Genomic DNA, 25,831 nt, shown 5'->3' on the forward strand with positions numbered 1-25,831 from the left:
TGAGACTCCCACTGGTACCCTTTGCCTAGCTAAATAGACCTCGTGAAGTAATAAAATAAACTCGGGAAAATGGAATCCCTGCTCAGCCCCACCTGGGCCTGCAGCAGGAAATGGCAGCCACGGGCTGTCCTCCTCCTCCAGCACCCCCCGGTTGTCTCCCAAATCTGACTGGGCTGGTGACAAGCAGGGAGGACCATCCCCCCCTCTCCCCGATGGTGCGCGAGCAGGCGCTGAAAAATCCAAAATGGCTGCCACTCCCGTGCCAAAGACAACATCCCAACCAGGAACCCGGCACGACCGCTGCCCCGAATCACTTGACCTCTGCCACTGCTTCATGGCCGGAGGGCCCCCGGAGGAGCCCTCCCCCTCCCTCAGCACAGCCTGCACAAAGCCCGCCCCGATTGAGAAGCGACGGGGATGAACCATATGCGCAACACGCAGCACCACGGATCATCTCAAGAGGGAAGGAAGCACACAGAGGACCCGGGAAAAAAACTAAAAAAAACGATCCCCACAGGAAAACAACAGCCCCTCTTACCTCTACCAGGAGAGTAGGAAGTCACCCACACCTCAGTGCTGTCTTGTTGCCTGAAAGACTGAGGCCCTTTTTTTTTTTTTTTTTTTTAAACAAAAACTTTTCTTGAACTCTGAGACTAAACCCCTAAGAGAAATCTCAGAGCCAGGGGGAGAAACCCTGTGGGAGCCTGAAGCTGCTGCAACGGCCTCATGTCGGGGAGGGATCTGGACAACCACATTTACACCCCATGGGCGCACAGATAAGCTCACAAAAGGGTGACAACCCCCGGATCGTTTGCCTCAACCAGATGGGGTAGAACCCAAAAAAGATTCATTAAAAAGAAATAAATAAAGATACCCCCGGGAGGAAGGCTAAAAAAAAAAGTTAGTAAAAACTGCATTTAGCATCCTCTGCCATCTGCTGGAGACAGAGAAAGACTGAGGAACTGCAGGTGGCACACTGGGTTATGTACAGTGTCAGTGAAACTTTGTCTCCATCTGCTGGAAGGGATGAATAAACCCAGGAGTCTGGACTGATCCGGGTATGTACAGGGAACAGTACAGCATTGTACAACACTAGTAGCTGCAGCTGACAATGTTAATTCCTAAGGTAGAATGAGCTGCTAACAAGCTTGTGAGAGGAGGTAGAGTGATAGCTGAGAGTTAGTTTCAGTTGGGAGATACAGCTACGTAAATACAGGAAAATGTTACTCAGGAACCTCAGATCTGACACAAACAACATTTAACTCTGTAGACCAGCGCTTCTCAACCAGTGTGTCGTGACACACCAGTGTGTCGCCAAGCACTGGCAGGTGTGTTGCCTGCTCCCGGTCTCTCTCGCTGCTCTTCTTTCCCTGCTGCCGTTGCCACCGGGCTATCAGTACATTCAAGCCCAGTGGGAACGGCAGCGGTGGTAAAAGAAGCAGTGTGGCATCTGCAGCTGGCCTTTTCTTCTTCCCCCGCCCGTGACCCGGAACAGGAAGTGATACGCGGTGAGCGGGAAGGAGAAAGAGCCGTGCCACGTGGAAAAATAGCAGCGGCGGCAGCAGCAGCGGCCCCCAAGCAATCGAAGCAGCCGGTAATTGGGAAAGGAGACAGCAGCATGAGCCTCCCGCGGCCGATAGGATTCTTCTTTCTTGACCTGCGGGGGCTGGAGGAGAAGGCTGCTGCAGCTACCATTTGTGCTGGGGGTGGGGGGGAAGAGGAAGTGAGTGAGAGAAAGAGAGAGAAGCAGCCAGCCACTGAGTAATTGAGAGCATGTATGTGATTGAGAGAAACTGGCCAGAGAGCTGATGTGTGTGTGTATGTGTGAGACAATGAAAGTGACTGCTCAGGGAGATGACTGATGTGTATGTGAGAATGTGAGACATTAGTCAGGGAGGTGACTGATGTGTGTGTGAGAGAGAGAAAAAGCATGGAAGTGAGAAATCTAGGTAAGTGAGAAAGCATGGGCTTAAGAAGCCTGGTGTTGTGTGTGTGTGTGTGTGTGTGGGGGGGGGGGGGTGGTGTGAAAGAAAGCATGGGAGTGAGAAGCCTGATTATGTGAGAGAGAGAGAGATGGGAGTGGGAAGCCTGTGAGTGTGTGCATGCATGAGAGAGAGAGAGACTGGTTGGTAAGGTGACGGTGTGTGTGAGAGAAAGAGACTGGGGTGTGTGAATGTGAGAGAAAGAATGTGATTCAGGGAATGAGAAGCCTGTGCACGTGGAGAGCGAGCATGGAAATGAGAGAGAGACTGGTGTGTGTGTAACAGAGAGAAAGTGATTATGAGAATGAGAAGCCTGCGTGTGTGAAGAGAGTGAGCATGGGAGTGAGAAACCTGGGTGTGTATGAGACACAGCATGGAAGGGAGAAGCCTGTATATCTGAAAGAGAACATGGGAGTGGGAAGCCTGTGTGTGTGTGTGTGTGTGTGGTGTATGCATGAGAGACATCAGGTGACTGGTGTGTGTATGTGTGTGTGTGTGAGAAAGTGATTATGGGAATGAGAAGCCTGTGCATGTGGAGAGAACAAGCATGGGAGTGTGTGTGTGTGTGAGAGAGAGAGAGACAGAGAAAGTGATTATGAGAGTGAGAAGCCCATATAAGTAAGTATAACACGAGTGTGGGAAGCCTGTGTGTGTGTATGGCATGAGAGAAACTGTTCAGGAAGGTGACTGGTGTGTGTGTGTCAAAGACTGTTTGGGAGATGATTGGTGTGTGAGAGACAGAAACTGGTCATGGGGGCATGACTGGTATGGTGTGTGAGTGTGAGAGAGACATGGGCACTAAGGAAGAGGACCATGAGTATAGAGCTTAGCTTCTACTGCTGCTTCTGGTGTGTTCCACGGCCTGCATGGAAGGGAAGTAGGAGAGCTGCTGGAGGGGGTAAGTAAAGGTGGCTTTTAAAATTTATTTTTCTTGATTGACTGCCATTTTAATTATTTAATATTATGTGGTCTGCTTTTTTGAAATATTTTATTGGTGTTTGGAGAATGTTTAATAGTTTTTTTGAGTTTTTAATTGTTGGATGTTATTCTGTTCATAGGTATTTTGAAACATTTATTCTGCTTATTAGTATAGTTTTACAATTATTTCTGTGTGGGGATCTATAGCTGCTTGCTAGTTCTGTTTTCCTAATAAGAGGTGTATTGGTTTTTAGGGCCTGATTTAATATTTGTAGTGTTGCCTTTTCATAGTCAGGGTTGCTCCTGTTTGAGTGTATTCCATAATACAGGTGTAACTGTGTGCAGATTAGTTTATGTGCATTACTACAGAACCTGGGAGTATGTTAGGTCGGTTCTGTGTCTGTTACGGAGATGAGATATTTTACTAGCATGTAAGTGTTTGTATCAGTCTTATTTGTTGTTTTCTCAAGAGGACATGCATTGGTAGTAAACTGCTGTCTTTTCATAAGTAGGGCTATTGAGCCTGGAAGTAGAAGGAGTTTGAGTTGCTGTTACTGAGATGACACCAGAACCAGAATATCTTTTTTGTAGGGTGAGTTGTATGGGGAATGTCATAATTCTGCTTTACATCCATTATTGTGGGTCAGGGGTGTTCCCATGAATGCAAACTGTACTTTTTCATCTAGCCCTGTGACGATCATGGGTCAGTGTGTCATGCATATGAGAACCATCTGTCAGGTGTGTCCCGACAGAAAAAAGGTTGAGAACCACTACTGTAGACTAATTAAGTACAGTAGTGAGTATTATTGTGAAAATCCCTTTTCTTTTTCTGCACCTGTTTTAATGCAGCTCTATTTAATTTTTATTATTCTTTGCTCCACCTTTTTAATAATAAACTTTATAATTTATTACCTTTGTGTTTGTGACTGATTAGTGGTCCAGGTGAGTTGCTATATGTTTCGAAGGATTTAGGAAGTGGTCTGTGACTGTCCTCTGATTGTTGCAAGTTTGCAGCATCTCCAGAAACCATTAGGAAATAGCTTGAGGGCAGGGTACTTGTCCAGAAACAAGCAGGAACACAGTTGTCAGATAGGAGGTTAGTGGGCTAGGGGCACATGCACAGGTGAGACCTGTTCAGAGTTAGTTGGGATTCTCAAGTGGCCAAAAATTGACTTCTGGTGGATGTTAGGCATTATGTGACAAATGCCACAATATTCAGAAACTGGAGGAGCTGGGACACAAAATTCAAGCAGCTCCAGCAACAGGGTTAGCACTTGCAGAATTTAAATGGTATCTTCTAGGATTGGCAAAACCATCATCATACTGTTAAGCTGTGTGCGAACAACCAGAGGCTCATATGGACTTTCTGCCCATGCTCAAAACTGTGGGAGGTGGATTATGCTACATGCTCCCTAGTCCAGAGTAGGCTGCAGCAGGGAGTCGGGGAGGTATTTTAAGGACTTCTACAACAACCCTAGGGATTGAGCTTAAGGGGTATCCAAGAAATTAAAGTTTCTTCCTCCACCTCATCTCTTAGTGCAGCCCTCAGCCTGTGGGGGATGGTGCTCAGACACTATTGAATTTCTGGCAGAAGCTCAGCTAGTCCTGAGCACAAGAATGGTAAACCACATTCTCACTTTATCCTAAATTCCATTCCAAACAAAGCCTGTTGAGTGCAAAAGATTGTCCTTGACCTTTCCTTCTGACAGTCCCAGGGGTTGATATAACTTCATCAGGGGCGGTTCTATGATGAGGCAGGGTAGATGGCGGCCTCAGGCAGCAAAATTTTAGAGCAGCAAAAAGTGCCCCTCAAAATAATCCTGTGGTGGCCGCCTCACCCTGCATCCACATCAACAGAAAAAAAAGTCTGCCACCCCAAATAATGGTGTGCTCATGGGGATCCCAGGCACCGCGGGCAGAAAGACAAACCTAGCGCCAGCGGTGCAGAAGTCTGACAATACATGGCCAGGAGTATGAATTGTCCAAGGGGCTCCCAAGCTCCACAGAAATTCATTAACGACAGCAGCATGGGATTATGATGCGCCTGACGGGCTCCCAGGCCCGTGGGCAGAAAGACACACCCAGAGATGGCAGCACAAGATTTTGATATACCCAACTGGATCCTAGGCTTGCAGGCAGGAAGACACCCCCCGATCCAGCAGAGTGAGATTATGATATACCCGACAGGATTCCTGGCCTGCAGGCAGCAAAACACACCCTTAAGCCAGCGGCGCAGAATTATGACGTGCCCGCGAGGATTCCAGGCCCCGTGGACAGGAAGAAAAAGATGGTGATTGAGGTGAAAGGGAAGAGAAACAGGTGTATGTGTGTGTGTGCGTTTTGAAAATGAACATCTGTTTGTTAGAAAGTGTGTGCACATGAGAGAGAGTTTGCAAAGCTGGTGTGTAGCTCTCCTTCCTACACTAATTCAGAACAATGTCAAGGTGACTATATAAAAAATTCCCAGGAATGGACAACTGGGAGTTATTTTATCCTTATTAATTTTAATGATTACTGGATGTTATTTATATATCTGCTGTTTTGAAATATTTTATTAGCTTTTGGGAACTGTTTAAAAATGTGTATATGAATTTAATTATATAATGGTATTCTATTCATCAGCTGTCTTCAAATATGTATTTTTTATTAGTATGGTTTTATTATTATGATTGTTTTATATTTCCTGATTTTGTTTTTGAGGAATGGTGGTTTCTTTTTTTATACTGATGCATTACATAGTCTGACTTTTTGCAGGTTCCAGTACAGTTTTTGTCTGTGTGTTTATCTTTATAGTTTATTGTCACATCTGGCTATGTTCTGGCATGTGATGGAGGTGAGGTATTCTGCTCCTGTGTAGGGATCTATAGCAGCCTGGCTTGTTCTGTTTTCTTGATAGGTGTATTTGTGTTTTAGGGCCTGGTGTAATATTTGCATGTTGCATTTTCATGCGTAGGGTTCTTCTTGAGTGCTGGCATTTAGGGTCATTTTGGTATGGGATGTTTACTATATTGTAATTGTACTTCAGTTTATTCATGGCTTTTTTTGGGCCAAGCCCAAACCCAATGCACTTTTAACAATAAGCCTATGGACTCCAACAGTCTTTGTTGCAGGGTTTCCTCATTGTCATCACAGCATTGCATGTACATATAACATCCATGGTGTTGTAGGTGATATTTTTACATCGGAAATCTTTACTTTAAATGTCTGTTTTCATATAAAATCTATTATAAATGCATAATTTTTGTGTACGTAGTGAGAGCTGGTGGGGGATGAGTGTAAGACTGTAAGCTTCACAGAGTGCCTAATACCCTTTGTCATTCACTTATCTCCCACATTCCCAGTATGCAAATGCTAGGGAAGGCTGGGAAGCAGCCAATAGGGTTCCCAGCTTCCTAGAAATATTATCACTGCCATTCTTATCTGGGAACTCTGACCTCTGCCTGCCCACTTCCACAGCATTTCCAGTCATCGAAAGGGTAACCTTGCCTCCCCTTTCCCAGGGCCATCTTGGTGATTTGACCTGCTTCGTGCTTTGGGCAGGGAGGAAGGAGTGCCATCACAGCCCTCGCCTCAGGCAGATTGGCTTGAGCCACCCATGAATTTCACAGTGCACTAGTGAGTGTGGAGGAAGCCATCATAGAAACCTACTGCCAAAAAAGCCCATTACTGCTTCTCTAGTCTGCCCTTCCACACCAACATCATATTCTTCACTGATAGACTGGAAAGATCAAGCAATATCTCCAAACCGTGGTTATTCTCGCTGGTTGTTGGAGACAGCGCCGAGATGTCAGCTGCCAATTCGGGCTTGCACTTTTGTCAGCTTGGTCCTGTGATGATAGGCAGCCTGGTTCATGGTCATGCTACTGCAGCAATGGTGCATTAGTGGTCCCAGTGTGATAGCTTGTTGCCAGATTGGTGTTTTAATGGTAGACAAGGAGGCCAGGCCCCAGCGCATAGGGGATGTTGTCAAAATAAATAAAAGCCCAAATGACATAGGAAGGAAGGGGTGCAAACTGGTCATATCAAATGAAACCCACATCCAGAAAGAAATGGGGGGGGGGGGGGGGGGGGGAAGAGTGTCAAACCTAAATCAGGCAGAAGATCCACGCTCTGATCAGGTAAGGACTGGAAGACTCACAATCGGGTCACAAAAGAGGCAGGAAGCTGAAGCTCAGCTCACCTGGGAGGCAGCATGCTGAAGGCCGAGTCAGGCAGAGTCCAAGATCCTAAGAAAAGTTGAATGCTGTAGCAGGATTCTCACTGCTATCCCTATGCAAGTCTGTTATTGGGCTCACCGTGCATGCTGACATCCTCTTTATCAGAAAACGTGCAAAGGTGCTTTTAGTACACCAAGGCAGTGCTTCCTTCTTTCTTTATTAAAACCTGTCTTGCTTGTTCATTTACAATAGATATTTGTCTCTCTCTGTCTGTACATGTATGTGTATATACATATATATACACACATATATATATATACACACACATACAATGTCATTTATTAGGGGTACTAGGGCTGCACTACACAGCCCTAGTATGGCAAAGACGGGTGATTATGTAGCACCATGGCCAAGCTGAGCCAGTCCTGATTTGACTCCATTGAAAGCAGGGAGATGCAGTCCTGCTTTTAATAGAGAACGCAAGAGGATGGATGATAGAAATACATCTTCCTGCATTCAGTGACTAGCTCAGCTTGTTCCCTTGGGCATGGAGCTGTAAGGTCACTCTAGGCCAGAGCTGCTTCCCCATTCTTGCTGCTCTGAGACAGTTAATCCCTACAAACCCAGTGACACTGGCAGAGTTCTTATTTGTTGTACCAATTTCAGACACGTGTGCATGACCCCTTTCCCTCATGACACAAATGTAAACACCCCACAAAGAGAACAAAAATATCTACTGCTGAGCTCAAGCCAGAACAAAGGCAGCAAAATATTCACCAAAGATCCCTCTCCCCCCTAAAAAATAATCACAAAAATATATAAATTAAAGCCTACACAAAATATGGTAAACAAACACGGGCTTTGTCACTCTGCAGCCTCTGTAGACAGCTGTTATTGGGAGATGCTAGGCAATAGGTGTTATAAGGAACAGTGGCCAACAGCAATGAAAACCTATAGCCAAGTGTGGTAAGGCTAAGCCTAAGGTGCCAACACAGTATCCCTCAAGACTTGGCTATTTTGAGACTCCATCCATCGCTTTCTGCAATTGCAGGATGACACCGGGCTGAAGGGATGGGTGCCACAGAAAGGTTAAGCATGATACAAGAAAGAGATGCTGCAGAAGGCCCACATCTCACTAAAATATAATCTACTGGTATGAAATTAGACTGGATGTTTCAGAGAGAACTCTTTAAAGAGGGAGTCAATCTTTCTGCTCTTTTGCAAGGAATCAAGCCATTGCAAGTCATGTGTACACATGGACCTGTCACCAGAGACAGCTTGGCCTACCGGCCACTAGCCACACCTCATACAGTCCTATTTCAGATCACGTGCCCTTCAACCCTGGAAACAAGGGGTAGGAGGCAGGCCAGGAGCTTGCTGGGAGGAGGGAACAGGGCAGGAAGCAGGCCTGAAGCCTGTGAGGAGGAAGGGAAGGGTGGGGCAAGAGGCCAGCCAGAGTGGATGTGCTGACAGCTACCTGAGGGAGCAGCATTTGGTAGCAGGTCTCATTAATCCGTTGCCACTAAGGAGAGATGGAGGTAAATCTTATACAGGTAATGGTACTTTCATATATAACCTGATACAAAGAACAGGCCTGTAGTAATAACCAGATTCAGACGATTAGAACTGTTTCCTTTCATTTGTTCTGATGGAATCCTGTGATCTATTTTATCGGGACCAACACCAGAATATTCAAAGGAGGATGATGTACGTGAGCTTGTGAGACAATGTCTGAAGTTCATCAGCATTTTAGAGTGGGCCCATAAAAGGTACCATGAAATGCAAAGATGCCGACTTCCTTACAGTTTAAGTGAAAAATCTTTAGGCACAGCTCTGCACTCCAGGCTGCAGCTGTGCCCGTCCCAAACACTGCTATTTGATTTGTCTATGTTATGGATGCAAGCCTGCGGCTGACCAATCAGAGGCAACATGAACGTTCCATAATTTCTGCAGCACTATACAGTGCTCCAACTTATTCCTTCAGGTGGCAATCTTGGGATTCAAACTCATGTCTGCCTCCAAAGCAAGAAGGGTGAGGGAGAAGGGGGTTCGATTTTACCCTAAGCTGTAGCAGTTTCCTGGCTGAGAGGGGAGTAGATCCTAGTTTACCTCAACCCAGCTTTCCATATCCCTTCCCCTCTCCTATCAGCAAGATTTTAAATAATGGGACATATACTTTGAAAATGAACATTTTACTTGATAATGCTGGGGGTGTATCATTACTGCACCTGTTAAGGTTTTAAACAACAATCTGAATTTATGGTTGGTTTTAGCCATACCAGATCGCCCCTGTGCTTTAGAATGTAAAATACTCAAAAATGAACCACATGAGTGAGAAATTATATATACCAAAAGGAAGCTCTCACCCAAAACAGCAAAGTTCTGCTTTTGCACAAATCTAATAGTGTGAAAAAGAGTGAAATACTTTTAAGCAGCTGTAGCTGACTATCATATGTAAGCACCCAGACGGCAGAGAAGAAGGTAATGACTTAGGCCCTTTACTGTGCTCTCATAGTTAGAATCATTGCTCATAGTAGGCACAGGAATGTTGCAAATATCAAATTTGTTTTAAGGATTTTTTTCAATATGCAAGTGAAAACTTTAAGAGCAGTCCAGTACAGGTTTACAGTCCACAATGAAAACATCGATCCTCTCAAGCAGAATGGTCAGTCCACTCCTATAACAGCAAAGCACCTCACTGCTTTCTCAGACATGGAAATTTAGGCGGAATAACTTGGCGAGCAGTTTTCGAACACCAAGGCAGCCCTGATGAAGAAACTCCTTTCGAAACGCTGCAGTGCCGGGCTGGTTGTCTGAATATCGAAATACGGGACTGTATCTCACAAAGGAAACCCTGACAGCAGTCACTCTGTTATTTGTGAAATCTAATTTAGGAAAACTTCTGATTGAGAGGATCAATGTTTGCATGGATGGACTGCTCAAACTTTTCACTTGCATCTTGAAAAAATTCCTAAAAGAATCTGATACTTGCCACAATTCCCGGGCCTACTATGAGCAATGATTCTAACTATTAAAGGGCCTAAGTCATTAGATTCTTCTATGCAGTCCAACTGCCTACATATATGATGGTCATCTACAGATGCTTAAAAGTATTTCACTGGTTTTTTCACACTAATAGATTTGTGCCATTTTGGGTGAGAGCTTCCTTTTATTATAATGTAAACTGTCAGAACTGGGCAGCCACCTCCAACAGGAAGGGGCTGACTGGCTGCCAAGATCAGCTGATAGAAGGGAAAGCAGTAAATGTATTAGTACTTTGTATCTCATTATAACTGGGGAAAAATAAGGCACAGGATGAGAAAGTGACAAGGGCAGGGTTGTACACACACCCCTGCAGGCATGCAATGTCAGCAATAGAGATGTGATCCTATGCCCCAGACTTCTCCTAGCCCATACCTGTTGGATTTGAGACGCTTTGCTGACAGCAGGTACTGTTGGCCTGGTCACAGAGAAAGGAGAGTACAGCACTCAGGATGTGCTCTTTCTGGCCTGCATGGTTGATGACCAAGTTTATCTTCAACCTATTTATATCCCACCTAAAAGTCAGCTCCTACTGTGTCCCAAAGCATCAAGGATCTGCATTTTGCATTGCACCCCATTTATAGCCTGTGGCTTTCTTCTCAGGTCACTTCCCCATTCATACTCCATTTTCTTATATTACCCGCCCCCCCCCCCCCCCTTTTCTGCACCTCCTTTCATTTAACACCCCATTTCTACCCTTGATCGTATGGCCCCTGAAACATTTTCCCCACTTCTACACCCAAATTAGTTTGCCAGTTCATCACAAAACTGTGCCCTACACCAACAGCTCAGAAAATGCAAGAATACCTTCCCAACCCCACTGTCAGACCACAGGACAGAGCAAACACTGCCTAAGCAACCAGTGCTGGCACCTACGTAAGAGCTCTGTACCAAAAGATGACTTATTATTCAGTGCACCTAAGGAGACTACATGGCTCCAGGTCATCAGGGCCTATCTGAGTCACTCCTGGCATTGTCCCTGTCAATGCATGGATTGGTAATTGATTTCCCTTAAAAAACTTAACAAACAAACAAACCCAGAACCACAATTTCATGCATGTATGCAATGGGGCAAAACCAGGTTGGGCTTAGCCTGTCCCTGATGACCAGGAGCCATCTAGTAACTCTACTCCAGCAAACAGGTAGAACATCTCCAAATTAGTACCTTTTACTCTAACCATTAATGAAAAGAATGCAACGTATCAGATTGCTACTCGTCTTTCTTCACATAGGACAGGTCAATGACTGGCCCAAGAGGCCAGGGTACTTCTATTATACCCTACAAATGTTCTTTAGCTTGTGGATGGGGGGAACCCTTCCAACATACACAAGCATGCACGCAGGTATATGAGACGTGCAACCACAGACGGATGTAGGGACACATGGACAAAGAGAAACAGGAAGTGATGCCATCATTACTTCCAGGGCTAGTGCAGCTGTCCTTTTTACCTCCTAGCAATGATTCATTCTGTGCAAAGGACTCTGGGAAAATGCTGCTGCTGCAGCAGGAAGAGTTAGACGAGAGGCAGTGAGAGTTTCACTGTGTAAACAAAAGTCAAAATGAAACAGCTGGTCTTGCTAAGGCCTCCCTCCCTGTTTCTGCCAGATATCTGGGTATACCCTGCTCACCCCCCCCCCCCCCCCCCCCACCTTTTCCAGTACTGCTAGACCAGCTGCTCCATCTTGCAGGAATTCAAGAAAAAAGAAAACTGAACTCAGCAGAGCTTCCTCCCCACCCATGCACAGAGAGTACACAGCCTGTCATGGCTCCCCCCCCCCCGCTGCCATAGGCAGAAAGCCTGACAGAACATGGACACTGTGAGCCAAGCTTCAGCATGTCATCATCACCACAGTCCGCCTAGAGGCTGCCGCTCCTGGGTACCAAGAAGGTGGAGCACAACAATTTCTCAACAGTTCCTGTCCTCTTCAGTAAAGAGGCAAGAATTTACTGGTTTTTTTGTTTTTTTAGTATCAAAAAGCAAAATGGGTGGATAACCAGCAGCAGCTGTTCATTATAACCTCGGAGTAGAAAAAACCCAGTAAAGGGAGAGAGACTAAAATATTTATAAAAATCAGAGCACGGCCCAGAAGTCAGCAAAATTATGGGATGGTGGGGGTGGTCAGAGTAGTATTGCTGTTCTATCTGTGGCAGGGTCGGAGGTCTTTCCAGCAGGGTCCTCTATTATTCTCACATCCCAGGGAAGGAGGAGAGGAGAGGTGGCATTAAGAGTAGAATAAATGCTGAGAAGAGGTCCTGCTATGAGCACTGCCAGCCTGCATGACAAAAGTCTGAAAGGCAGAGGGAGTGGCTCCTGTCAGACGGAATGTTCCCGGGGACTCTGTGGCTGCTGGCGAAAATCAGAGCTCCTTGAATGCAAGAGGCTGGTCGTCTCATCATCCGCTGTTTCAGTCCTCTCTGGCTGGTCGGAGTCTGTAAAGCGCGTGTCACTCTCGGGGGAATGGGGGCTGCTGTCCATGCGGGAGGCCACGAGTCCATTCTGGTACTGCATACGCGTGATCTGTGTGGTGAGTAGAAGAAATGAATCACAGAGGGACCCCCACAGGACTGCAACTACAAACCCCAGGAGACAGAACATGGAAGAGCTCAGCAGATATGAGCCACTTTCCACCATCCCTCCCCAAACTGTGCCCAGGAGTATCCTAGTGGATATTGCAACAGGCTGAGAATGAGAGAAACATGGGTTCAAATTTCACTTCCCCTTTGCTATGCCTTGTGAACTCGAGCAAATCACTCTCGACCTGATATACTAATACATTTCTCCTACCTTCTCTCTATGGAAAGAAAAAAGCTTAGTAAATCAGGCCCTTTATTTCCCATTCAACAATTCAGAGTCATAAGGGAAAGGATCTGCCATGGAGAAATCTGCATCCCATGAGGACAAGACAGCGCTGGATACAGGCCCGACGCCAGAGGGGCTTTAAAGGAATCCCTACTTCAGAACTGACCGAGGCCAGGGCTGCTGCATTGAATGAGAAATTGCAGAAACTGAACTCTTCCCTAGATCAACTGCACAAGAAAATGGAAAACCACCACTCCGTCATTTCTGCTATTGAGTAAAAGTTCGTTCAACACGAAGAGTGTTTGAGATCTTGTCTCGCAGTTGCAACAGAAAAATCAAGTGCTAGAAAAGAAGCTTGATGATTTAGAAAATCACAGTGTAAGAAATAATATGCAAATTTTGGGCTTACCAGAAAACTTGCATGGTGAGGCTCTGAAAAGGTGGCACGAAGTTTGGCTGCCAGGGGCTCTGGCCATAAGCTTACAAAAGCATTCAATTTTGGTAGAGCATGGGCATTGCCTGGGCCCTGCTATTGCTACTGCTAATAAGCCCCAACAAGTCATCGTAAAGTTTCTCAATTTCACATATAAGATAAAGCTTTTGAATGCTTTTTGTAAAATGGAAGAGCTAAAATATGAAAACAACAAACTTCTAACTCTTTCCATAGTTTTCTGCAATAGTGCTTGTGTCGTTAAAACAATTATCACCATACTGTCTGAAGTTCTATCAGAAGAGAATTAAGCTCACACTTCATTTCCCTGCATGGTTAAGTTTTTCACAAGAGAGACTTGGATGATTTCTACAAAGAGAAAGTTTGAGCCTTTATGGATACTTTCTAAATGACTGAGGATTCTTGCATTTCATCTTGGCCAGGCGATACTGGGAGATGCACCACTGGATTGTGTGTTCTATTTTGTTCTCCAATTACTGTGCCTATCATGGGACATAGCTCGTGTCACCAAGCCTAGTTGAGAATGGCTCTTATCAGTTACTACAGCATGTTTTGAACTGTTTGACTTTGTCTTTTTTCTACCTGCTATCTTATGGTCTACTGTGTTTGGAGTTGCTATTTATGGTTCCAGTTATATGCCGCTGATTTCTAGAGCCCCTCAAATACGTTCGTGTGACTCTGAACAGAAGATCTTTGGAAGAGTGTTGGTTCCCATTCGTCTTTTTGGTTTATTGGACTTTGGGAAGGATATTGGATAGTTTAGAGGAGTTTGGTGGGTAATGCAGGGGCAGGGTGTGGTGTGCTTGCGTGTATGTCTGAGAATGTTTGGTATGCTGGTCCATTTTTATTGTAATGTTGGTCTTACTGATCTCGGGCCTGCATTTGGTTTTGCACAGAAGTGAGATTTAGGCTGGGGAATCCTCTATATCATTTTACTAAGATGCGTCACATTTATCTTTGGATCCCTTTTTCATGGCTAGCCTTAAGACTATGTTCTCTAGAAATTGATGGGTTGTATTTCCCCCTCAAGAGGAAAAAGATGTTGATGGAACTTTGCAGAAATAAAGCAAATGTCTTTATTCAGGAGATTCACCTGGAAGATTTGGAGCATAGGAAATTGCAATGCGAATGGGAGGGGTAATGATATTTTTACTCTTTTACTATCAAGACAGAGAGGAGCTGCAATTCTTTTTCATAAGAACACTCCCTTCTTGTTTGAACATCAAACAGCTGATGTTAATAGTAAATATTTTCTTGTTTTGGGTTCTCTTTATGGGGAAAGTATTATTCGCTGGCGTTTATGTACCTAATCCGTATTCTCATAGTTGGGGTTTTTTTGCCAATCTTATAGCCAAACTGTCTATGGCAGGGTTTCCCAAACCTGTCCTAGGGACCCCACAGCCAGTCGGGTTTTCAGAATATCCACAATGAATATGCTTGAGATACATTTGCACACCATGGAGACTCAATATATGCAAATTTATCTCATGTATATTCATTGTGGATATCCTGAAAACCCAACTGGCTGTGGGGTCCCCAGGACAGGTTTGGGAAACCTTGGTCTATGGGAAGATTATTCATTGTTGTTGGGGGGATACTTTAATATTACTGATAATCCTCTCATTGATTGGAAGCCATCTAAGACCCCTAGGAAGAATCAAGCTAATAATGGAATTGGATTTTTGTACTAGGAATTTAGTTTTCTTGATTCTTAGTGTGTTGAGCATATGGAGGACTGTAAATATTCTTTTTTTTCTCAGGTCCATATGTAATCTAATTTGGAGTATATCTTCTTTTCTGAATCACTTTTTGGGAGGCTTGATTATTCTGACTTTATAGACATCCTTTTCTCTAATCATTCTTCAGTTGTGACAACTAACCCTGTTAGATCTTGGAAGATGTCTCCTCTCTTATATAAAGACAAACTCTTTGTAAAGTTCTTTCAAAAAAGAGATAAGTCAGGCAAATTATTGGCTAAGCTGGCAAAAAAACTTTAAACCTAAGACTCTGGTGACTCATCTATCCCCTCAATCATAGAGGCTTTTGAATCTTTCTAAGAGATTTATATGCTGTAGAGGTTCACTCGGCTGAGGCACAACATGATTTCTACCATGAGTTAAATATTCCTCAACTTGCAGAACTCAGAAGTTGGAATCGGAAGCTTCTATTTAGGAGGCCTACATAAAAGAGTGATAGGTCAACTGAAGTTCGCCAAGCTCCTGGGCCTGATGGGTTTAGTACTGAATTTCATAGAATCCTGGATGAATCTATTCTTAGCCCCTTAAAGAAATGTTTCATGTGGTAAAAGACGCTGGTAAAATTGAATCTGGACCCAATTTAGCTATAGTGGTTTTGATCCCAAAACCAGGCAAAGAGTTGAACTATCCTGAATCATACTGACCAATTTACTTACTTAATCAAGACATTAAAATATTAGCTATGATATTAGCCCACAGACTTAAATAAAGTGATTCAGTCCTTAATTTTTAAAGATCACATGGAATTCAAAAACGGGAGATTCTCCGCTTCTAATGACTTTATGACTCTTCAGACTTTACAGTGGAGTAATAAAGATGGGATTTTAGTCAGCCTATATGCCAAAAAGGCATTTGATTGTGTTTGTTATGAGTTTTGAAAAGATATAATTCTGGGGAAAATTTTTTAAATTGGGTTGCTTTGTTGGAAAAACCCCTATGTGGCACAGCTCCTGGTCAATAAGTCTCTCTTCAGACACTTTGTTTTGGGAAGGGGTACCAGACAGGATTGTCCCTTATCTCCTATATTTGTCCTTACTTTGGAACCCTTGGCCATTAAGTTGCGCTATTTGAAAGGATTAACATAGGTAGGAAAACCATCACATTGAGTTCTTTGTTAAAGGAAAATTGGTTCTTACCTGCTAATTTTCATTCATGCAATACCACAGATCAGTCCAGACTCCTGGATTTTGCATCCCAACCAGTAAATGGAAACAAAGAAAGTTTTACTGACACTGCTACATAACCCCCAAGTGCCTTCTGCAGTTCCTCAGTATTGACCTGTATCCAAGCACAAAACCTAAGAGAACTTGATAATAAATTCCCAAAACTTTTTTTTTAAACCAAACATGTAATTCACAAACAAGTTTGTATTCCATTTCAAGAAAAAGAATGAGTGGATGGCTCTCCACCTTCAAAGAATGGGCAGGTTCTGGACTGATCTGTGGTATTACAGGAATGAAAACTAGCAGGTAAGAACCAAATTTCCTTTCCCTGTACGTACCCAGATCAATCCAGACTCCTGGGATGTACCTAAGCTTCCTAACCAGGGTGAGACCTGGAGAGTCCTGATCACAAAACACTCTCTCCAAAAGACCTGGATGCCAGAACCCTAACATCCAAATGATAGTGCCTTAAGAAAGTGTGCAGCGACTTCTAAGTCACTGCCCTGCAAATTTTCTGCAGTGAATCCAGTTAAGCCTCCACCTACGAGGCTGCCTGGGAGCGCGTGGAATGGGCCCTCAAACCTTCAGGAACCGAACGACCTTTAGCTATGAAAGTCGACCCAATGGCTTCTTTGAACCACCAAGCAACAGTCTTAGATGCCCAAGAACCTTTTTTCGGACTGCTCCACAAAACAAAAAGGTGATCCGACCTCCGAAAGTCATTAGTTACTTTAAGAATTCTCAACGCTCTCTGCACATCCAAGAGCTTAAGCTACCTCGCATGAGGTGTGGAGGATTCCAACTCAGGAAAGGCTGGAAGCTCCACAGTCCAATTCTCATGAAATGAAGGCACCATCCGCAAGGACACCCCCTGAGTCCGAAATCTGCAGGAATGGATCACAGCAAGACAAAGCCTGTAACTCAGAGATTCTCCTAGCTGGACAAATGGCCACTTGAAAAACGACCTTAAGGGTCCAATCTTTAATCGTTGCTCTCCTAAGAGGTTCAAAAGGTGCCTCACACAAACCTCTGAGGACGAGATTACGATTCCAGGATGGGCAAACTCTCCTAACTGGTGGGTGCAAATTCTTTGCCCACCCCCGAAGAAATCAAACCACATCAGTATGAGAAGACAGACAGAAACCCTCTACCTCGTAGGCAACCCAGATCAGCCACCTGAACCTTAAGAGAGTTTAAACCTAAACCCTTAGCCAAACCCTCTTGAAGAAACAACAAAACATGAGACACTGTAGCACTTAGGGCTTGCACCCAATTAGTGATGCACCAGGATTCAAAAACTTTCCAGACCCCTCACATACGAAAGAGAAGTAGATCTCCTCTTAGCCTGTAACTGCATAGCAATAACCACATCAGGATACCCCCTGTGCCTCAATCGTCGCCTCTCAAAAGCTATGTTGCTAGATAAAAGTGAGCAGCCTGGTCGGAAAACATGGGCCCCTGATGAAGAAGGCCCATCAGATGTCCAAATCGTAGCAGACTGCCACAGCCAAGTTGATCAGATCCACGAACCACAGTCGACAGGGCCACTCCGAAGCCACCAACACTACTTAACCCGGGTGCATCTCTATCCACTGGAACACCTTGCCTACCAGAGGCCAAGGAGGCAAAACGTACAGAAGAACCTCCCAAAGCCAAGGCACCACCAGAGTATCGACACCCTCGGCCCTGTGCTTCCTTCTCTGACTGAAAAACCAAAACACCTTGGCATTTTGACAAGTTGCCATCAGATCCACCTGGGGACAGCTCCATCTCTTGTGGATGAGCTGCATTGCAGTCTCAGACAGCTCCCATTCTCCCAGATCTAACAGTCTGCAACTCAGAAAATCCACTTGGACATTTTCAATGTAAGACGCCGCTAACTGCTCCAAGTGTTGATCTGCCCAAAGAATCAATTTTTGAGCCTCCTGGACCACCGCTCGACTCTTGGTTCCTCCCTGCCAATTGATGTAGGCCACTGACATCGCATTGTCTGACAGGACCCTCACCAACCAACCTCTCACCAATGGCAGAAAAGCAAGCAAAGCAAAATGCACTGCTCTGGTCTCTAACCGACTGATAGATCAGGAAGCCTCTTTCATAGACCAGCAGCCCTGATTTGACTGCTACTGACAAACCACTCCCCAACCAGACAGACTGGCATCAGTAGTAAGAATCACCCAATCCGGAACCTCCAAGTCCACACCATGGACCAAACAAACGTAGGAGCCACCAAGACAGGCTGTCCCTACCAACACCCTCAAGTGGCAAGAGAAGATGAAACCCCTCAGAGAGCAGGTTTCATCGAGCAAAGAGATCTCTTTAGGGGCCTCAAATGTGCAAATGCCCATGGCACCAACTCTAAGATTGAAGCCATCAAACCCAGTACCTGTAAATAATCCCAGACCTTGGCACTGGGAGCTCTAAACATGCAACAAATTTGCCCCTGGAGTTTCTGTACATGCTCCTCCGTGAGAAATACCTTGCCGAACAGAGTGTCGAAACAAGCACCCAGATATTTCAGAGGAACCAAGTGACTCTTTGCCAAATGCACTACCCAGCCGAGCGACTAGAGTGCCTTGATCACTTTTGTGAACAGACTGACAAAGATCCTCCGACTTTGCCTTGTCAAGCCAGTCTAGATAGGGGTGCACCAGAACTTCTTCCTGACGCAAAGCCACCGCAGCCGCCACCACCACAACCTTGGTGAAGATGCATGGTGCCGTGGCCAAACTGAAGAGAAGAGCCTGAAACTGAAAATGCTAACCCAGAATCATGAACCGCAGAAACTGTTTGTGGTCTGGCTGGATGGGAATGTGCAGATATGCCTCTGTCAAATCAAGAGAAGCCAGAAACTAGAGTTTGTGAACTGCCACTATAACCAACCTCAGGGTCTCCATCCAGAAACGCGGCACCTTGAGCGCTGCAGTTACCTTAAGTCCAGAATTGGGCAAAAGGTGCCTTCCTTTTTTGGATCAACAAATTAAATGGAATATTTTCCCTTGCCCCGCTCCTTGTGGGGAACAGGAATTAGCGCCCCTAGCTTCCGCAACTATTCCAGCATCTCACAAACCATGAGCTGCTTGTCTAAAGATCCACAAGGGTAAACTAGAAACAAATCCTGGATGGGGTGAGCAAATTCTAACATTTAGCCATCCCTTACTAAATTGAGGACCTACTCCCTGTAAAACCGGACTAAGCAACCTCCTATTTATTTATTTGACAGCTTTTCTATACCGTCGTTTAGTAGTACCATCACAACGGTTTACATATCGAGCAATACAGAACAGGAAATACAAAAATTTCTAATTAAAATTAATAGTTAAAAATATTAAAATATCACGTGCTTAAAGTAATACAAAATCAATATAAAAGGTACTAAAAACCTAAAACAGGAACGACGGAGTGGACCAGCCTCGCCTCATTGCGAGGACTTAGCACCAGCGGCACTACCACCTGTGGCATCCCGGAAAGGCTTCGGACCTCTCAAAAGGGCTGACCCTAGGATTGGCACCTGAAAGAAGATTGTTTCTGCAGACCTGGAGTCCCTCTTGCTGGGCGAGACCTCCTACTATCCCGAAAATGAAACCGAGCCTGAAAGAACCTCCTGCCCTTAGGCCTATCCTCTGGCAACCTGTACACTTTATTCTCGCCAAGATTCTTCATCAACTGCTCCAGGTCCTCGCCAAACAAGAGTCGGCCTTTGAAAGGCAGAGACCTCAACTGAGCTTTGGACGACATAACCGCCAGTTACACAACCATAACAACCTTCTGGCCGATACCACAGACACTATGATTCTCGAGGAGATCCTCACTAGGTCATACAGAGCATCCGCCCTGTAAGTCAATGACACCTCTAAGCACTCCACCTTAACCTCCTCACCAAACTTTGACTGATCATCCTTTTTTTTTTTTAAATTTATAGTTTATGCAATTTCACAAATATAACAAGACAATTCTTGCAGGGAAAATCTGAGAAGGCACAAGTAATACATAAACAAGAGTAACCAAAAAACAAAAAGTTTCCAATAATTATACAAGACCGCCTATTTTTAGATCAAGTTCCCAATTTTCATGGAGAAACCATTTCACAATTTCAGGAAAAATGCATTACTACAAAAATTAAATTCAAGAGAGTAGAATAACGAGCGAGAGCTATAATTTAAGGATTCTTGCGCTGTAATGACGGCTCTAAGTTGACGAGATAGGAGAATTATTAATAGGCAACTTATCAGCAAGAAATAGTGATAACTGAGCAGGTTGGAAGAAAAATAGGAGACCCCTTTATATTTAATGCAGCATTTATATGGAAACTTCAGGAAGAACATCGCTCCCATTTGTATAGCCCTTGGTTTCAGAATCAAAAATTGCTGATGTCTTTTCTGAGTCTGTTTTGCAACATCAGGAAAAACACAAATATGAATATTCAGAAAGGACTCCTAAGCTTAAAGAAAAGACACAAAACCCTCAATTAGCCTTCAAACTAGCGTAGCAGGTGTAACTTCTTCTGTAATTGATTTCTCCAAGATTACTGATAAATTATCCATATCCAATACGGAATCTTGCTGTGATGTTAAGGAGGGTTCTCTTCTAAAATTCGGAACACAATAGGCTTTAGATATAGGTGGTAATGCCTGTTCAGAGATCTTCAAAACCTCCAAGAAATACCTTTTAAGCATGTCCTTTGGTGTAACCGAGGGACAGTGGAAAATTTATAAACCTTAAATTGCGATTTCTTACAATATTTTCCATATTCTCTAGTTTGAAGGCTAATTGAGAGTTCTCCTTAATAATAGAGGATTGTAGGGCTTTAATCGAATCAACCTCGGTCTTGTTTTCATCACAATATTTCTCAGTTTGTAATTTAACCACCTCCAAAGTTGTAAGTCTGGTTTCCATATCCTTAACTTTAATTTCCATTGGATTGAGTTGTGAAGAAATCATCTTACTTAAACTTTCTACAGCGTTCCATATAGACTCTAAAGTGATATGGGTTGGCCTTACCAGGAAATGAAGTACTGGAACCAAAAGTCTTTAATCAATATTCTGGTAAAGAAGCATCTCTTGCCTTGGCAGCTACTACACCGTCTCCAAGCTCAGCTCCCCACTGATAACTAGATGTATGAAAAACTTGGGTTCCGGAGGCCACAGAAAGCCCTTACATCTCAATGGAGAAGGGAGGGGGCCTGACCTCTTCTGCCTGCAATTCAGCCCCATCAGGGGTCAATGCTCTCACTGTTGCAGGGTTCGGTGAGAGAGTCCGGATGCCAGTTGATGAGATGGTCGATGAATCAAGGGAGCGAGCAAGTGACTCTCTTTCTTGCTCACCTCCCAGCAATTCCTCCAGTGGTTTCGGCCCTCATATTACATGGGCATCTATCGATCCACTCTGAGGAAAACCAGATAGGGTTGCGCTGGAGCCCTTCCCTTAACATGTCTCATGCGAGTCAAATGCGGCATGGCAGAAGGAAAAGAGGAGCAGTAGGATGCCGAGCATCAGCGTTTCTCCGCCATCTTAGACAGGCTCCTTCCCTTCTGGGTGGTACCCCTTGACTGATCATCCTGAAGCTGCTGCACCCAGCGCAGAGAAGCTCACTGCATAAAACTGGTACAAATAGCTGCCAGTAAACTGAGAGCCGACACTTCAAAAATCCTTGAGAAGAACCTCCAACTTTCAATCCTGAACATCCTTCAAAGCCGTGGACCCTGCAACTGGAATAGTTGTCTTCTTGGTAACAGCTGTTTTGGTTTTGTTTTTTTTCAAATAAACTTTACCAAAGCTTACAAACCCCAAAAAGGCAGACAGAGCTGCAAAGAAAAAAAGCAAAGGGACAGACAGCCAAAAAGTTATCTTGAGCCTGCAGCTGCCTCATGAAGGGGAGGGATCTGGACCACTAGATTTGACACCCCAGGGAAGTAGGATAAAGCATACAAAAGTGCCACAACTCCCAGTTCATCCACCTCAAGCAACAAGGATGGTCCCCCCCAGGACCTAAAAACCCCTTGGGAGGAAGACTCATAAACCTAAGATAGTCCCCCTGACTGCAAAACTGCAGGTATTGCACATCTACCATCTGCTGGAGACAGAGAAATACAGAGGAACTGCAGGTGGCACTCGGTGTTATGTAGCAGTGTCAGTAAAGCTTTCTCTGTCTCCCTCTGCTGGATGGGCTGCAAACCCCAGGAGTCTGGACTGATCTGGGTACATACAGGGAATATGTCACCACTCTTTGAATAATAGGGGTCCAGGGGCGCTATACCACCATCTGCTGGAATGGACGCTTGAGAATTGAGCTTCTCACCCCTAAGCATTTAATCCATCGCTAGCTGCAAGCATATTCAAGGAAAATTACTATTTGCAATAGCAGCAAAGAGAAAAACAGCCGATCTGAAGCAATTTTTTTATGGTAAGGCGGCATCGGAGGCCCCAACCGAGTATGGTGAGCAGGCCACTGAGACACCTTCCGAGACTCCTTCAGTGGGAAGGAGGAAGATAATGGATCGGCCAACCTCAGTGCTAGCACCAGTTTCACGGACCTACCTTCGAGAGAAGAAATCCAGGGTTGGCCTTGAACTATGATCAGACATGTGACAACACAAGGCGGATTTACTAGCCTCCATATTGGAAATACACGAGGACCTCGTGGCCCTGGGAGCCCAGGTGGATGAAATGGACATTAAAATAGAAGGTAATGGAGACACGAGCAATGGACTTTCTACACACGTTGTGTCTTGAGTTATCGCTTATCACGGATAAACTGGAAGACTTAGAAAACCAGACAAGACGTTGCAATCTTCGAATCTGAGGAGTACCAGAGACTGCGGAATACGCAGATGCGAGCCTTACTGCTCTGCAGACATGTGCCTTCATCCTTGCCCATGGAGAATCAGAGCCGGCCGGCTCGAACCCCTTCCAACCGGCAATAAAACTTGAGCAAACTCACCGGGCTTTGGGGCCCCACAGGAACCAGCACCCCCGCGCCATAATAATTTCCTTTCATAACTATTTGCAAAAAGCGCAGGACTTTGAGACTGCACCAAAACAAAAAGATTGCTCTTGGGACGACCACACTTTATCCATTTATCAGGACCTGGCACCAGCCACACTGCGCGGACAGTACGAGCTACGAGAGGTAACAGCAGCATCGTGGGCAGATGGGATTCGCTATCATTGTACTTATCCTTTTGGTCTCCAATTTCACGTACCGTGTAAAAATGGTAGTAGAGGCTGCAAGCGTATTCCAACAAGCCAAATTGAATATCAACTTTCAGGTCTCTAAGATGGCATCTGAGAAGCCAAAGATGAACACCCTTCCTCAATGGCGCAGAGCTGGTAAGGGGGTAAAGTGGCTGTGACAGCACTCCGAAGACTTGCGGTGCATGCTGTCAGACCAGGGCTAAACAAATTCGATGCTATTTGCTGACTGTACTTGCAGGTTTTGTTAAGCTACATAATGTTTTATTTTTATCTGCAAGTGTGTTTAAATTCTTAAGGAAAGGTGAATATCCTTGACATGTCGCCATTTCATTGTATTATGAGTGATGGTCATGATTTTATTTTCTTCTCTTTCTTTCAGACACATATTATGGGGTCGGAACTTTCTATCAGGAGTTTCCTTTTCTGGCAGATGAGTGAGTCCCCTAGTAGGAGTAAGTCCCGCCAGCTGGGGAGGGCGGAACATCGAGGGGAGTATGGTGTTCACAAGACGGTGCCTTTTGTTGTAGCCTTGGATTATTTTATTATACATTTGCAACAGCATCTAACCTTATCTCCTGTCATCAATATCCTCAGTGCTAAATCAGCATTTAAATTTCACCATTTTCTCTTTTTTTCTTATGGCATCTCGAATTATATCCCTAAATGTTAAGGGCCTTAATACCATTCAAAAGCACTTCCTGTTAAATAAGGAGCTTGAATATCTTAAAGTAGCCATAGCACTGGTATAGGAAATGCACGTGCATAAACATCACGAGCATTTGCTCTCCTTCTCTTCTTTCCCGCATAAATATTGGGCTGCCAGTACTAAAGGCTCTAGGTATGCTGGAGTGGGGGTCTTAATCTCTAGTTTATTAAATGCTTTTCCGAACTGCAGATTCCCTGGGGAGGTTTTTGCTGATTAAGATACAGGTAGGTAAGGTTACATTTACTATTTTGAATGTTTATTTTCTTAACAATGCTCAAGCTTCCTTTCTTACAACATTAGATTATCTCCTGCTCCACCATGTGAAGGGTGCATTAATAGTAGGAGGGGATATTAACTCATCCAGAAATCCAGCTTTAGACAATTCTTCCCCTTTTTCGGCATCATCACAAGGCATACGTAAGGCTTGGTCATTATTTTTACAACACTGGAGCTTTGTAGATATCTGGAGACAACGTTACCCCACCTCACGCTCTTATACATTCTTTTCCTCTCCACATGGGACATATTCCCGTATTGATTATTTCTTTGTTGATAAGACCTTGCAGAATAGTGTACGAGATGTGGGCATAGAAAACATTATTTGGTCCGACCCAACCCCTATCTGGGTGGATATCCAGTTTAGGGATGTTGATGCAGGACTCCACACTTGCAGGTTGAATGAGAGTTTACTGAAAGACGAATCTTTTTCGTATTCATTGGGCAACCACTTCCAAGAATATTTTCAATCTAATGCTCCAGCTGTCATATGGGAATGCTCTAAAGCAGTGGCTCGAGGGTTACTTATTTCCCGAGCCTCTTTCTGCAGGAAGAGCATGAGTAACATAGGAGCTTGTTAGCTCAAATATCTAATCTCTCCGAATGACTGTACAAGAATACCAGTAGAGAAATTGAAATAAATAAATAGTCTCCATATGTCTAACCACTCTCCCTGACTCTACAAACGTCTTTTGCGGATTAAAGATGAGCTCAGGTTCATTGATGATGAATCACTCAGTCATAAATTAGACTTAAGCAAACTTATTACGAGGGGGGGTAATAAAGCCAGATGATACCTGGTGCAGCACCCTAAAGTCTTTTTATACCCAAAGTGCTGTTGCTAAGATTAAAAATTCTGGGGGTGTCACAGAGACCACGTCCGTGGGTATCCAGAAGTATTTTACACAATTATACTCACTCTTGTATAAATACGATACGTCTATCTTAGATGCGAAGATAGATGACTATCTTGCTAATACTCCCCTACCTGAGCTCACTTTTGAGCAACAACAATACCTGGATAGCCCTATTAACACTATGAAAGTCTTGAACACGATTAAACAGTTGAAAGCTGGAAAGGCTCCAGGATTGGATGGCTTTTCCAGTGCCTACTAAAAAAATATTTTCCCATATTTTAGTATCTCCCCTGACTGAGATGTTCTCAGGGATGGTGGCTCTCTCGCCAAGAATTCATATATTGCTGACATCTCAGTCATAGTCAAGCCAGGTAGGGATCCTATGTTATGTGGGTCCTACTGCCCAATATCTTTAATAAATCTGATTTGAAGATTCTAGCATGAGTACTTGCTGAGAGACTAAATGGGATCTTATTGACCCTGGTGCAACCTGACCAAGTAGGATTTGTCCCTGGCAGGATGGCAG

The 25,831-nt window shown here is 44.4% G+C and overlaps 1 protein-coding gene across 3 annotated transcripts in view; it reads right to left on the reverse strand.

Moving 5' to 3' along the window:
• Window positions 1-12,147: 12,147 nt before the first annotated feature.
• CNNM4 (cyclin and CBS domain divalent metal cation transport mediator 4) overlaps window positions 12,148-25,831 on the reverse strand; it is a 164,298-nt gene continuing 150,614 nt past the window's right edge. For all 3 annotated transcript variants that reach the window (XM_029604310.1, XM_029604311.1, XM_029604312.1), the window contains one exon: window positions 12,148-12,618. In XM_029604310.1, coding sequence (XP_029460170.1) covers window positions 12,415-12,618 — 204 coding nt within the window. In that variant the 3' untranslated portion in view covers window positions 12,148-12,414. The remainder of the gene's footprint in view (window positions 12,619-25,831) is intronic.

This window comes from Rhinatrema bivittatum, chromosome 5 (genome assembly GCF_901001135.1).
Source record: "Rhinatrema bivittatum chromosome 5, aRhiBiv1.1, whole genome shotgun sequence".
NCBI lineage: Eukaryota > Metazoa > Chordata > Amphibia > Gymnophiona > Rhinatrematidae > Rhinatrema > Rhinatrema bivittatum.